The sequence below is a fragment of the Lottia gigantea genome (genome assembly GCF_000327385.1).
Source record: "Lottia gigantea unplaced genomic scaffold LOTGIsca_56, whole genome shotgun sequence".
Taxonomy (NCBI): Eukaryota; Metazoa; Mollusca; class Gastropoda; family Lottiidae; genus Lottia; species Lottia gigantea.
This window is the reverse complement of record NW_008709919.1, coordinates 334781-351452: the sequence shown is the minus strand read 5'-3', so window position 1 is coordinate 351452 and position 16672 is coordinate 334781. Positions and strand designations below refer to the sequence as shown.

General features: G+C 33.3%; 1 protein-coding gene across 1 annotated transcript; it reads left to right on the top strand.

The window, feature by feature from the left end:
- Positions 1-334: 334 nt before the first annotated feature.
- On the top strand, positions 335-16065 carry LOTGIDRAFT_126969 (hypothetical protein; the record flags this gene model as incomplete). The annotated part of the gene is made up of 4 exons (XM_009063162.1): positions 335-598; positions 13690-14586; positions 14821-14971; positions 15620-16065. 4 exons carry the CDS (start codon positions 335-337, stop codon positions 16063-16065), a joined length of 1758 nt encoding a protein of 585 aa, XP_009061410.1.
- Between the last annotated feature and the right edge of the window lie 607 nt (positions 16066-16672).

Genomic DNA, 16672 nt, shown 5'->3' with positions numbered 1-16672 from the left:
GTACCACATAATATTCTCTTTATAGTCTAGTTGGAACCTTGCCGATATCTTTATTATTACTCCTGATAATCATATCTGGACCATTATTACCCTCAATTATCATATCTTGACTACCATTATCTTCTATTAAGTACTACCAGCTGAATTTATCAACCAGCAATCATGAAAATCCAATATTATTTATCCATGTAACATTCTGTTTCCGAAAAACTGAAATTGACCAAAGTAGGAACCTGAGAGCTGAAAGGGACCCAAAAATATGCTCGACCATTTTTTAACCCTAAGGTTATATTCTGAATTTGTTTTATCAAACTTTCTTTCTTGTATTTTTCAGATGTTCCTGGCCAAAGCTCTATATGACAATGTAGCTGAAACACCAGATGAGTTGGCCTTCCGTCGTGGTGATGTTATAACTGTGATAGAACAGGACCCTGGTGGTCTGGAGGGATGGTGGCTATGTCATTTACGTGATAAACAGGGCATAGCTCCTGGAAACAGACTGAAAATTCTCTCTGGTATGATTGATAAAGAGAAGGACAAGGATAATATATATAGCTCACCTAAATCCAGTCCACGTAACAGTTGGGATGCTTTAAAGGTAGGTTATTTTTAATGTCCTTTTCTGTCGATTTTTTTGTTTTCAAATTTTAACCTTGGCACAATCTTTTTGTATTTTGATGCAACAAACAATCCTTTTGGATTGACATATCTGTAGTGTCTTTTATTGGACTGAGGCTTCTGAAGATATGGCTATTATCAGACCAACTTAAACGGTTAGTAAATAAAATGGCTGGTCTGTTGAAAATATGTCAATTCTAAAGTAAGCAGAAACATATTGCAAGGACAGAAAAAAGTCAGGGACAAATATGGACTTACTATTAGAGACAAATACTATGTCATTACTATCTTAAGCTCTCCTTATTTGAAGATTAGAAACAAACCCCCTCTTCCATCATCCAGTCTATGTCAATTTTTTGTGTTATTGAGAATGATACTAAGGTAAACAAAGGACTATAATTTGGATAATAATAGGTTTGGCAATGACAACAAGACAATAATTGTAGTGTTATCATATCAGTCTAGCAGACGACATCAAAGAGTTTGGTTAAATACTTTGGTAGTTTGATGTTTGATTAGGTTTGTGGGAAAACAATGTTTGATATAGGATGTTAGACTCCTCACTTTGTTTAAAATTTCTCCATGGACTTGGGGGTGTAAGTTATAAGTCTTTAGATACCAGTACATAAGGTAGCTAACAAGAATACAAACTTCTCCATGTTACACATATTTTTTATTTTTAGTGACATTTTACGTAAAAACGTGACATTGTTGAAAATTTCCATAGACATTTGTCTAATTTGAATTTCAAGTTGTAAATTTTCGTCAAAGGCTTTGGTATTCGAAATGAAACTTATTAGTCATTTACCCCTATGACCTGTGCTATGTTGAACAAAATAATATTCCCACCAAAACTTAGATTTCTTGATCTGATATGACATAATAAAAGTTATGAATATCTGACATATTTCAATACACCCACACTAGCTAGTCGTCAATCTTACAATTGGTGTGAAAGAGGTCAGACAATGACCATATTATTGAAATTCTATCATCATCTTCCTTATGAATAGGCAATGACTCAGATTTTTCAACTTTGCTGTAGAAAACAATAGCAACTTTTATTATGATTCACAACTGAGAAAACCATGTCTAAAGCATGTCGTCTGCTAATAGATTTGTCCCTCCATTGTTTTCCACGTCCTGCACAACTCCAATCAAACAAAAGACAAGTTTGAGCAATCACAATTGCACCCATTTGTCACGCTCGTTTCTTGAATTTTTTTTTGTTCTTTTGAAGTCAATTGGTGCAAAAAACATGAAAAGATTTTCGTACTAATTTATGCAAACAACCTTGATTAAATCTGTAATGTGTGAGTGACCAGACAATGGATATCAAGTGGACACAAGATGAAGGAGTTTAATTCAATGAATGAATCACTAATGAATTCAAAATATGAAAGAAATGAAAACTGTAAATAAAATTTAGATTGATTATGGCCAAATATTTTGATTTTCTGACCATATGACGTGGGTCACACTGCAATGGCAGATGGACAAACAAATAATTTCCTTGAACTGTCAATACAAATTGATGTATGAGCAAACTTTTCATTTCGACGCTTTCAACCTTAGGGGTTTTTTTCCTCTTTGATCCACTGTAAATATCAAGAAATTTCAGTTTACGGTGATTTTCACTGATTAGATGCAAGAATTGTAAAAGAACATTTCTTCAGTTTACATGACGTCTTAAATTAGAAATTTTAGATTACTGATAAAATGCAGACGGGTTGAAAAGTGTAAGAGTTATGTCTAAAATAGAATTATGGAAAAGTAATATGTAGGGTGTGAGAGAAACAAATTTTTACTGGAGATTCTTGTGAAATTAATATGGCAAATTTCCGTCACAAAAAGATGATCCTTGCATTCCTCAGGGCAGTAGATTTGACCTTAAGGTCACCATTAATTTGGGGTAGGACCATCAGTCTTTTGTTTGAAAGTTGAAATAGATAGGTCATGTTGCCTTTGGATTGTAAAACATCTTGTTGAAAATAGCTAAAATGCCATAAAAACAACATGATGTCCTACAGGCCTCGACAAAATAAATTGTTAGAAATTGCATATGGTGAAAGTATCAAGTTCACAACTTCTCATGGCTTTTTTGTTCTGGGTATGATTAATGCGTTATCAGTCAGCAAAGTTTATTAATGCGAAGTTTGGTTCTTTGTTATGAAGAAACTTCAACTGCAACTATTATAGCAGTTAGTGATGCAGTGATTATTGCATAGGATGTCTTTGTTTGTGGCTATACCGAAAACAGCTTCTTGATTTAAGATGTAACAGTACGCATTGTAATTCATGGGAAAAATATCTGTTTTATCTAAGGTAGGCCTCGTTTTGATCTTTAATCGCACATTTGCATCAGCATTGCAGTTCATATCTCAACATAGCTACTCTGAAACCTTAAATGCAAATTTGTTAGGAATAATGGTTTGGGTGTTGCTATAAAAGATTTAACAATAAGAGACACAAGACTGGCGTTAACAAAAATCAAATTTGCTTTGTTTACTTGTGTTTGTTAAGGGACATGTAAACAGTTGATAGTCACTTTAAGGCAGGCTGTTTGTACTCCAAGATACTACTTTGTTGTATTGTGTTTGACAGCTTCTATGACCATGAATACCTTGACTTCATTATGCACTGATGGTATGTCAGAAAGGTGATTTCTCAAGTGGTTGAATGGTGCATGTTGTGATTTCTCTGGTCAAAGGTGTGTTTGATCAACCAACTTAATGCACTTCAATGCACTTAACATTTCAACTTATAAAGAATGTACTTAGTGATCTACCTTATGGCAATAAAGTTGTTGTGTTCAGATTTTTTTAAACATCGACAGAAAGGTTTAAAATTTTAGGGATGTTTATATTGAAATTCAATATTTTCGTCATGATTGATAAATTTGCATGGTTTAATCATGGTTGTGTAAGATCACCGGCAAGGAAAATTCTTTAAGGCTCCATATAATGTGCAATCTTTTAGCACAAAGAATATCAAAGCAATTCAATGTAGGTTTTGCTACATGTGAGACTTTTGGGTCTGCTGATACACAAGTAACTTTAATCAGATTACCTGATTGACTTTCAGGCGTAATCTCATCAAGTCTGACAGTTGGCACTGTTGTTCTGAACATGTCTGGCCTACAACTGTCAGAGATGTAAAGATACAATAAGTGATTGTTGATTAGTTGTAGTAAATAGTTAGACATTCCTTAATTACTTAAATATTGGAATTTACAGGTATTTTAATGGCCAGATCAGGTTTCTCCAACCAAAATTAGATCAGTGTCTTTAGTACAATCTTCAACCATGTAAAAGTATTTGGAAAAGAATGTTAGTGTATATCTTGAAATTGCACAAGAGCAAAGTTAATGCCTGGCTCTACAAGAAAGCAAAATTGGTACCAGTGGATTTACCCTTTCAATTTTTTGAGATGGCTCAATTATCAATCCAATAAGCTTCAAAATGATGCTTTTCATCAAGTGTTTCATGAGCCATCCATAAGTCTAAGAAAAACACATGATTTAGTCAGTTACCTTTCTGCCAATAGGTTGACAAGATGTCCTGCCATATCAGACTCATTGCATTTAGTATTCCTCGGTTAACTGGTACTGACCACTTACTTACTCACCTTTGATCATTAGGTACAAGTGTAACTACCAGTACCAATCAAGTTGTGTGGTCATTATTTGACCAGTTGACCAGTTGGTCAGCTGGTAATGAGAATTACAGGTGATATGGTACAAAAAGTAAATTGTTTCATCAGTTGAATATTTATTATCAGATGATCTAAATTAATAGACTACTTCCACAGAATCTTATTAACCTATTTGTATCATTCATCAGGTCACAAAAGGCTTCTAGAACTGTGATCATTACTGTGGAAGCTAGTGTTTCTATTAAGGCCAGATCTGCACTTGTTGATTGGAAAATCCTTCTATTGCTTGATCTCCGGTAAATCCTTACATTGCTATTGTAATCTATTGTAATATTGGAATATCCTTGCATTGCTTAAGCTACTAAAAATCCTTATATTACTTGAGCTACTGGAAAATCCTTATATTGTTTGAGCTACTGGAAAATCCTTAATACTTGAGCTACCTAAAACTCCATATATTGCTTGAGCAATCTACTTGAATATTGGAATATCCTTGTATAGCTTGAGCTACTACAATATCCTTATATTGCTTGAGCTACTAGAAAATCCTTATATTGTTTGAGCTACCTAAAACTCCATATATTGCTTGAGCAATCTACTGGAATATTGGAATATCCTTGTATTGCTTGAGCTACTAAAAAATTCTTATATTGCTTGAGCTACTGGAAAATCCTTCTATGGCTTCCTTATATTGCTTAATTACTATCTACTTGATGCACATCTTAATTACTATACTATTTTTCTTACTTGCTGCCCTGGAACAATTATATGGTATTCAACCTTTTTAAATTGTCCATCTTCAGACATGAGCAATTAGATACAAGTTAACATGTACCCTAGGAAAATAGATTCAATAAGTATCAAGGTGAAGGGGCAATTGAGTACATATTTTACTATTCAATTTAAAATATGACAGAATGATAAAGAGAAGGGGGGTATATTGTCCAGATTTCACCATCTATCATTATTGAAGTAGCTGTCATCAGTGAAATGAGTACCTGTAAAAAATGGTGTTCTCTTTCAAATTGATCCTTATGAACTAGGCTATTATTACTATAAGTTTGAAAATACCAGGTAAGTACCCTATGGGTAAGTGTTTGTGTTCACCTGTTGTGTGTAGTGTCAATAACAAGAGGAGGTGTTCTCTTACTTTTATCTTGACTAATACAAGGTGTTCAAATTTTTTTTCATGAATAGTCTGGTCTGTGTATTGTAAACATTAGAACCACTTATATACAGTGTCATTTAACAATTTGAATAGATTTTGAAAGTTCTTACCAATTCTTATATAATCCTTTCTGGATTTCAAATATGAAGTGTTTTATTTTGTCAGTTTTAAGAGATGTATCTAGGACACTGAACCAGGCCAATTTAGATTTTCATTGATAGGCTTATTTCTCAGTAAAATAAAAGCCCTTTTTTATCAGGGCGCTTTAAAGCATTACATTCTCAGTTCAGACAAACTGCGATAAAATTGTACCATTTACATTGTAGTAAATCAAATCGTCTGAAACCGGTTCTTAAAGTAATTTGAAACCGTTCAGAGACCGAATGTAATTTAAAATTCTAAACCTGCTTTCTTTTTTTTTTTGTTCAATTTAAATATTTTTCTTTTGAAATCGAATGAAATACAGAGAATGTCAGCTGCACAGCAGACTCAATGCACCTTCAAAACTAAAAACTTCCAACTGAGATAAAAGTTGTAAGATGATCAGGCTTCTCTAGCTGATAAAATACCTTCTTGTCATACTATAACACATCAACCAAGATTTATTCATTTATATTTTTAATTTGGAAAAGAACATCTTTAAATTTCATTTATTATCTTGAAGTCTCCCTTTCTTGAAATAATCCAAATGGTTGTGGTCACCAGGAATTGTGCAGCCTGTCTTGTAATGTAATATGTTCAAAAGGCGACATTTTGTTTTAGATTGAAAGTCTAGTCTTGTACATTATCAATTTTATGACTTTTGGTGCTTGCATATGAACTTAAATGTAACAAAACAAAATTATTATGCCAACACCAATTTGCTGATAGCTTAATCTCCTGGCATAGGTGACTGGAACATTTTTAACATATGTATATGGTATAATAAACATCTGAGGAATACAGGAGAGGAGAGAGTATTTCTATGGTATAATAAACATCTGAGGAATGCAGGAGAGGAGAGAGTATTTTTATGGTATAATAAACATCTGAGGAATACAGGAGAGGAGAGAGTATTTATATGGTATAATAAACATCTGAGGAATGCAGGAGAGGAGAGAGTATTTATATGGTATAATAAACATCTGAGGAATGTTTATATGGTATAATAAACATCTGAGGAATACAGGAGAGGAGAGAGTATTTATATGGTATAATAAACATCTGAGGAATACAGGAGAGGAGAGGGTATTTATATGGTATAATAAACATCTGAGGAATACAGGAGAGGAGAGAGTATTTATATGGTATAATAAACATCTGAGGAATACAGGAGAGGAGAGGGTATTTGTATGGTATTATAAACATCTGAGGAATACAGGAGAGGAGAGAGTATTTATATGGTATAATAAACATCTGAGGAATACAGGAGAGGAGAGGGTATTTGTATGGTATTATAAACATCTGAGGAATACAGGAGAGGAGAGAGTATTTATATGGTATAATAAACATCTGAGGAATACTGGAAAGGAGAGAGTATTTTTTATGGAATATCTCTCAAGTTTGTAATGTATAGTAAATCATTCCTCCACTGACTATAAAGTTACACAAAAATTTACAGTATAGAACATGAGGTGTACCAGCATAGTTTTAAAATAGCTGAATTATATATAGTTAATAGGAAAGGCTCTTTTATTACCTGAATGTACGTAGGTCGATCTTTAAATTAAGGTTGGTTTGTTATTTTTCAATTCTCTTTCATTTGATTGGCTATGATGCTTCAATTTGAATTATGACGAAGGTTAACAATTAAAAATGTATTTGTTTTTTTTTTTTTTTTCCTTAAGAAAAAGCCCCTGCAGGCAAATAAGGATGATGTTAACTAACATAATAAAAGATTTTGTTTAAATTTTCAAATATAGATAACAAGTGTGTATGTTTTATCCGCCCATACGCCTCTTTGAATATGACAGGTATTTCTCTAAGGGCATTATGGAAATGATGATATAGCACAGTATTTCATTAAGTTGGGTGATAAGAACATTGTACCTTTTTGAATGAGTATCCCATTGCGTTAAGTTTTAGGATAAAGAATTTACATTTTGCTCTTTCCATCACAAGCCAGATTAGAATCCAAGCAGCTTTTTGAAAGATAATCTATAGCACTAGTGCTTTATGCATGCTTAGTTCATAGATCTTCCAAGATAAATTCTTCAGAAGTTTGTTGTCAAGAGTAATGTTCATTTAAATATAACTGTCTGAACATTTTTTGAAAGGATTTAGTTTTATGAAAAGATATTATTCGTGTCTGTAAACCCCCCAGACAGTCTAGTCAATATGTAAATCATGATAATAATATAACCATTTAAAAAGAAGATTAGGTTATAGGTGTAACTAGGTAGAAAAAATATTTACTGTATGGAACAATGATTTTATAGCCTCAACTAAGCAAATTACCACCATTTTTATACCATTTTTATAATGGAGTATATAATTTGTCTATTGTCTGTCAGGCCAAACGTTTTTATCTATTGATAAAGATTATGATATATTGTTGATGTACCTTTATGATTATGGACACTTTATAGTGATTAGATGGATGGTGTACTAGACAATTCGGCCAGAAGACAACTCGGCCTGTCTCCATCCAAAATATATATACTTGGGCCTAGTGATCTTCTATATATGGGCTGTATGGTATTCCAAATACAGGCAGATTGGTCTTCAATATATTGTGGTGGCCTTCTGTAAATAGGCTGATTAATGGTCTTCCAAAGAGAGACTAGTGTCCCTAATTCAATGCACATTTTGATTCATTTTTTGGCATTCTAGTAAAATCTGCAGAAAAGAAGGATGTAAAACTCCTTTCATTTCATTTTTAATGAATACTTAAGGTCATCAACATAAAAAATGTAGATTAAGAAATTAATCTGTAAAATACAATTTCAGGTCACCTGGTATCACAGTTCACCTTGGACTTCAACCACCATCCTGTCACATGATAGAAATTGTAACTCAGTCATTAAGTTCAAATTATGTGATAAAATTTGATATGAAAACAAATATTTATCTTTAGTATTATATAATAGACAGTAATGTTATTTAAATATTCAACTATAGATAGTGAGATTTTAATATATCATTCAAACTCAAGCTTACACGGTGGGAATTGGACACCTGAAGCTCTTAGGGTGGGATTAAATGATTGTGCGTGTTGACTTGGTTCAAATAAAGATTTTACAACTCTTACCTTTGCTACCAAGGAATGTAGGGTGCTGTTGTTATTTGTGCTAACGCTGATTCTAACCGATACAGCTATTTTAAAAAAAATTATGAAAAATCATGCATACATGTATCTAAATGAGAAAATTTGTAGTTATGTTTATCGGTATAATTTTAAGTTGTATCTGACATCTGGTAGTTAATACATTGTAATGACAGGAAGAGATTTGACTGATTTAAATTATGGAATACGAAATAATCACTCAATATTATTTTATTAAAGGAAGTGTTTTCTTTAAATTGGCTACTATATAATGACTGAAATTTCCTAATTTCCTCAATCCCAATACCAAAATGATAAATTTCAGTCACTAATTCACAGTGAGTAGATACAGATAAAGTGGAAAATTGATTTTGATTATGAATTATATATATGGCAGATTTAAAATACAAATTCCATCAGAACACAACTGGTTAGGAAATTGGATTTCATTTCAAATACTCATTAATGGCTTGAGCAAAACCTGCAAATTGTTAAATTCCTCACTTTTTGCTGCAAAAATTGATACATTCTTTCTAATATTGTTAGGAAATGTCTAGGAATGCAAAAACCTATTATATAATATAGAGGGAAAGATTCCTTTAAATTTGTACTATCTACCAATAAAGTAACCCTCATCTACAGTATATTAACATTTATTATAATTATAATATATAGCAGGATGTTTCTCATTATCTCTCTAGGACTCTTTATTCTACAATTTTCATTCAACTTTTACTCTTTTTCCACTTTGACATATTCTTATCTCAGAATCTCACTTAATTGGGATCAGGGATGCTGTTTTGAACTTTGTTCTTATTTTATTATATCAGATAATGATGCATGGCATAGTAATTGGCCACTATTATTGTATACATGTCTTGATTGGTGATTTTCATGTGCTGTCATTATTTATATGCTTACTAAATATATATGCAACCCCGAATTGTGACAATGGTAGGCATACAGTGAGCAGAAAGGATAAGCATACAGTGATCAGAAAGGAAAAGCATACAGTGATCAGAAGGGATATGCACATGGCAGTGAACAGAAAGAATAAGCACATGATTTGATAAACATCACATATTTGTTAATGAAATAGTAGATAAGATCAGCAAGCTGTTGTATGCAGTCAGATTTTTATTGAAATTGGCTATACCTTTGCAGGGAAGAGGTCATTTCCAGCTATTTCTTTTTTTATTATATAGCAATTCAGGCGTTATACATCTGTGACAAATTAGTAAAGCCTGGCTTTAATCTTGAGCTCAGGGTTAATCAGCTTGATTAATCAAATTTAATTGTCTAAAATCTTCAATGAAATAAACATCTGGGACCAAAGTGAAATAAATATTGAAGTCTATTCAATAAGTAAAGGCCAGACTTTTAGACTAAAAGTGTTAATTTTATTAGATATTTGCTAGTTTATTAGATCAAGTCTACAGGGGGTGTATTAAATTGTATATTGAAACCAGAAATGCATTCTATACATAATGAATTAATCAGGACAAGAAGTTGGTGTGAAACACAAAATGCCAAGAGGTACCGGTAATGGAGTATAGAGAATGGAACAAAAATACAGCATAGTTTAGCTGAAATATCTCCATGCACAATACTGAAGGTTATGAAATAGTACAGTGGTTTTCAACCTGTTTATGTATGTGTCCCAAAATTGAATCATCATGGAAATGATTTCTCCAAATATCCAAAGTATATCTATGATTGGATATCAGGCATGTTCTCACATAGTTTGATAGTATAATAATTCTCTGAGTACTCCTAGACAATGTTAATTTAGACTGTGTATAGTGTAGTCATCATATGAGATGTTGTAGATAGTTGTAGGTAGTTGGAAAGTTTTTTATTTTTCACAGCATGTGACTGGCTGTGACATATCAAATGTCCCCAAAGAAAAGTGCAAATGTCCCCACATTGGGACATGACCCTGAGGTTGAAAACCTGTGAAATAGTAACTTTAAGATACTCATTGAATAGGGATTGGTAACACTATTATTTTAGATGTACTGAACTAGAAATTCCCCTGTAAAGTTCAAAATTAATTAAGTTTGGCCTCATTAAAGTTAAGATTGATGAGTTGACCCTACATGACATATAAAATATATATCAGAGTCAAATGACAAATAACAGATTTATAAACAGTTGTTATTGTACTATGGCTGTTAATGTATGTGATGTTTTTATCATTTTTGACCAGATCTTACTGTGGTGGAAATTAATTTGATGGAGTGCTTCTGGAAAAACAGTGTAATTTCAACATATATCTGTTAAATTTTATGGTGAATTTAAAGCGTGCTGAAAAATAACTTCTTGATAATATGAAATTTTCAGCTTTCAGTAAGGTGGATTTATAGTTGTCTATGAACTAATGTAGTGAAATCATATGAACACGTTTAACACAAGGGGAACAGTTCAAATGAAGAAATACCAGTTCAAGACCAAGATCTTAGATATTGAGTGATCAATTCATTGTCAATTCTTCGATAAGAAACATTTTGACATGTATTGAACACAAAAGGTCAATAAAATACATCGATTAATTTGAGTGATAATCATCTGTGACAAAGGACAGGGTTACCTGTCTTACTAATCTAACAAGGTGTAGAAAGGATGTAAAAATCAATGTTCTAAAGTGATGATATAAATTATTTACGCTGACAGTATAATAGAAATTAGTATATAGAATGATAGTGGACTAATATGGTATTTAATAGACCACTATTACCAATAATTATATTAGATAGAATTACGCCCAATACTTTTATTATCACTATTGACTAAAGTAGGTTTTATATCTCATATGTAGGACTTTTTCTGATACACAAAAGGTAAGACATTCTGTAAATATTGTGAACATAAGTATGTAATTTTAAAAAAAAAATAAGTGTTTGATGATGTCACCAATCGCGAGGGGCCTTAGCCGAAAACGCATATTTTGCAATTAGTGACGTCATATAATACTTAGTTTTAGTGGAATGCAGGAACCACAGACATCTGATTAAAATGGAATGGTGCTATCAGTGTCCCTAAAACATCCCTTTACAATTCCTTTGATATGGATAACCTGTGCCATATATTTAGCCTTTTTTACTGTAATCACTGAAAATAGTTTGATATCTTGATGTGTTATTGTTGCTAAGCTGATGAGCTGATGAAGTGGGCATATAATCATGGTACATGTGTATCAATATGTTTCAAAAGAAACCAGCTATCCTAAATCAAAGGCTCAAAAACTCATGAAAACAATGAAGTGTTTGTATGGGCCATTAGAGGGTTATTAATCATTGATAAGATTGTAGTAAGATGTCCACCAATGATAGGTCATCACACTCCTTGAGTCGATCTTGACCCCTGTCCACCCACTAGAATCAAAACTCCTACAAATATGGGATAACTTAGTTCATTAAGTTTGTTTATCTTATTCTACTATTTATCACAATCGTGCATATTTGTGGTACATGGAATTTGAAAGTTGGTTGAAGTTATTTGACCTCTTCATTCCTATTTCTATTAATAAAATCAACTTTGGACTTGAAGATATCTGTTTCTCACAAACTGATGAGATGTAGATTAAAATGAACTACATCACTGACAGTTAACACCATTTGTCAATTCATTTGTAAATTATTCTTGATAGAGAGGCAGTGGATTTTCAGTCCAGTTGATGGTACGGATATTTTCAAATGATATTAGAATTTGTCCTGAAATCCCGTTATAAGCCAAATTGTAATAGCATATTGCGATAGTTGGAAATCTGCTTATGTAGCTGTAAAACCTGTTTTGCTGTTTTGTCTGCATTAATATTTAACAGTATGCTCCATCATAGCTTCAACCTTCAATTCATGTGTACACCATCAAACAATCCCTGATATCAACCCTGCTCTTGAAATCAATTGATATAATTTATAGACCTAACTGTATATTGACACCAAACTTATTAACAGTCATAACTCATCAATATTTACTATCCCTTGTCCATTCAGTGGTCAATATTGGTCAATATCAATACGTACCTGTAGGTTAACTAGAGAGTAGGAGGGATTTTATTACTCATTTCTCAAGGTCTCGCCTCAATGAAACCATTAGTTCGCCAACAGATGTCAGGACCAGACAACAATAGGCTAGTTATTAAACACAATACATAAATCTACAACCAAATTTGTAGTTTTAGGATTAGATATCTTGAAGAATTTCTATTGGAGGTTTTTTTGTGTTCTTTTATTGTCTTCTGCTCATTTTTATTTTGTCACAAGTTGAAACAGTTGATGCTTAGAAGTTTAGAAAATTTTGGTTGATGATGTGTCACATTTTGTCTCATGATTTAGGATTATTAGATCATTTGATTTTCGTTCAAAATGTGTCGATTTGTGAAGCTTTCATGTGAGTTGAATTTGTTGATGTACCAGGATTTATGAGGTCATCATTATCCATAATCCAAATTATACAAAAAGAAAGGATTGTTCACATTGTTATTTTTATCTAAAACTTGTTAACAGGTGAGAATTAAGTTATTTTGATTAATAAGACATTTATTTTATCTTTTCAGACAACACAAGAAGAAGAAGAATTAAGTAATACCATCATGCAAGACTACGACGTACCTCGCTCAAATAGGCTCAAAAATGGAACATCAAGAGGCAGTGATTCATTTAATTCACCTATCGCTCACAACAGAAGCTCAAGTGATACAAGCTTTCAGGACTACACCAATCAATCATTTTATGACACGCCTCCTTCTAATCGTCCTGTTGGATATTCTCTTCATAGTGCTTATGACATTCCTACCCCAGAGAAGGGTCTTAAGGATGTGAACCAAATTCCATCCAATCGCTCAAGTACTTTATCAACAGCCTCCAATGATTCCTCGGCTACCATTTCAAGTTGTGCTTCAAGCAATAGCTATCACCGTTCTTCTATACCAAGTACCTGTGATTCGGCACGCTCAAGTTTGGATGTGTCTTCCAATGACTTTTATGATGTCCCGCGAGACCAGCGCACTCTTAAACAACTTTCAACTGACTCTGGGCTGGATTTATATGACTCTCCACAAAAGCCTAAACCTGTGTTACAAAATTCATTTATTGAAGATTATGATGTGCCTAAGGGAGGAACATTGAAGGCCAACAAATCAAATTCTCGGAGAGGCAGCTTAGAGCATGCTATAGATGATATTTATGATGTGCCTAAAAATAACGCTCCACGTGTCGTTTTAAACACCAACACAGGAAACCTGTCATTTAGTCGTGCAGTGAGTGATCCAGTGAGTCCTATGAATGTTTATGATGTTCCTCCACAAGTTACTCGAGACTCAGTTATATCTGCTAAATCAGACTCCTCAGAGGAAGGTCAACGTTTATCTTCATGTAGTACAGACTCTAGACTATCTGATATACCAATATATGATGAGTTGTTACTGGATTTGGATTCAGCTCTTGAAAGACTGGTTAAAGTACAACAAGATGTGACTAAGTCCATCAATAAACTTTTATCCTTCGTCAGCAGTACTTGGCGAAAGAAAGAAAGTCTGGAGACAAAACTTTACGAAATTAAACTGGCATGCACCAATGTCAAAAAATCTCTGAGTGAATTTGTCCGGTTTTCTGAAGGTGCTCTAGGGAATTCTACCAAATTAGCTGATAAAAAACTTGTTGGGAAACTTTACAAACAGTTGAATCCCATACAAAACAGTTTACATATGATCACTGCTGCTATGTTGTGTTTAGAAGAGGACAAGTGGCAAGTTGCTTTGCTTTCTGAACCCTTAAACTCCAGCAAACCAGATAGTTTGGGTCAAATTACTACCATCTCCAAAGATCTTACTGTAGATGTCAGAAAGTTAGCTTCTTTCATCCAAGGCAACTCAACTTTACTCTTCAAGAGAGCATACGAAGTAGATTTCAAGAAGTCTGCCTCGATGGATGATACAGGAATGTATTCAAAGCCACCAAGTGGTTCTAAAACTTACACCCCACGTAAAGGTGGTAACTTACAACAACGACCTTTGCCTCCACCTCCTCCACTTGATAGACCATTACCACTTACTCCAGCAGAGCAAAGGATGAAAAGTCTAAGCATGAACTCTTTGAATTCTAAGGAGAAAGAGCTCCATGACTACAAAAACCAGTCTTTAGCTGAAGACATATATTCGAATGAAGAATATGATTATGTACAATTAGAAACCAATGATGCTGCTGCTCACCAGAAACTTAAAGAAGAAATGGAAAATAAATCAAAATCTTCCCCACCTGAAATTCCGGTAAAATCCAAGTCTTCAAGTTTGGAGAGTTTAGAAGATGAGCTTTATGAAACCTTAAAATTGCATCCTGATCCTCAGGAAAAGAATTCTTCCCCAGCTCCTGCGCTTCCAGAAAAAACTACTGCTCCCTCAATATCTTCCATGGATCTCCCAAAAGACACTCCTGTAGAAGAGATTCAAAAGGAACCTGAAGCGAAAAATGAAACTTCTGAAGTTGGGTCTGTTTCAGAACAGGTGGAGGATGAGGACAAAGCAAAGGAAAGTCCTCAAACAGAAGCTAAAGACACTGCAAGTGCAGAAATTTCATCCTCTTCTGAGGATGCAGATGCCAAATCTAAACAACCACCTCCTGCTACATTACCAAAACCTTCTCCAAAACCTATCAAAAAACTTCCAGAAAAAGAAAACGAAAATGAAGAGGTTCATCAGGAATCTAATTCTTTCATGGAAAAACTAAATAAAATCAAGAGTCTGGAGCATCAGAATGCAGTTGATGAGGAAAATGTTGTTTCTAAAGATGATGCTCCAGAAAATCTGGTGCCTGTTTCTGCAGATCTTAATAACAGTTCTGTAGATTTGTCTCAGTTGGATATTTCTAATTTTATTGATGATGATCTCAAAACACCTGTGAATACTAACAAAGACTTGGACTTTGTTATACCAGAAGTGACTTTAACTTCAAGTTCTAGTATGGAAAGCATTAATTTGGACCCTAATGACAAACAAGTTCTTGTGTATTATGGCGAACAGATGGACACCCATACAACATTACTGTCCAATGCCATAGATGCATTCTTAAACTGTATTGAAAGCAGTGAACCGCCCAAAGTTTTTATTTCGAACAGTAAATTTGTTGTGTTGTCTGCTCATAAACTAGTGTATATGGGAGACACACTGCACAAAAACTTGATAAACTCCCAAGTAAGAAATCGTGTTATGTTGTGTGCTAATCATTTGTGTGATGTGCTAAAACAATCTGTGGTGGCTACAAAAAGTGCCGCTTTACAGTATCCATCTGTGGCAGCTGTCCAGGAAATGGTAGACCGAATAATGGACGTGTCTCATGCTGCTCACAATATGAAAGTGACAATATCCCAATCAGCAGCTTTATAATTATATTTTAATCAAATGGGTTGATGATATTTTGTGCTAGCAGAGACTTCCATCCAAAGACTTACTAAAATCTAAAATTCATTTTGACGTCTTATTTCTAGTGACTTGTCAAATGTGTAGGTTCGCTGTGATGACATCCTTTAAGAATCCTGCCTTCGATGAATTATGGAAGTGACTAAAAAGTGATTTTGTGTATATGGTCTAAATATATATTATTAATTATGTATTTTTGTATAGAAATAGCAATTGTTAATGTATGCACTTGAACTTTTAATCTTGCTTTAGTAGATGTTGCCATTGGAAACCCAAAGTTTATTTTTTTCCATGCACTAGCTCTTGACATGCCTTAAGCTCTCTAATTGGAAAAAGAAATGTATTGTTTACATTGGTATTGAATTCTTTCAATGTATTATTTACTCAAAAAGTTTACCATAAATTAATAATATTGACTTCTGCTAAATACATATTGTCAACAAATGTTCTTGTCTAATGTTGTAATCCAAATGTTTACTTTTATTCTAAATGTTGACATTTCAAATCAAAACATCTTAGTGACATAAAGAACGTGGTATTTTCGAAATAATGAACTCAGAATATGTAATCTTTA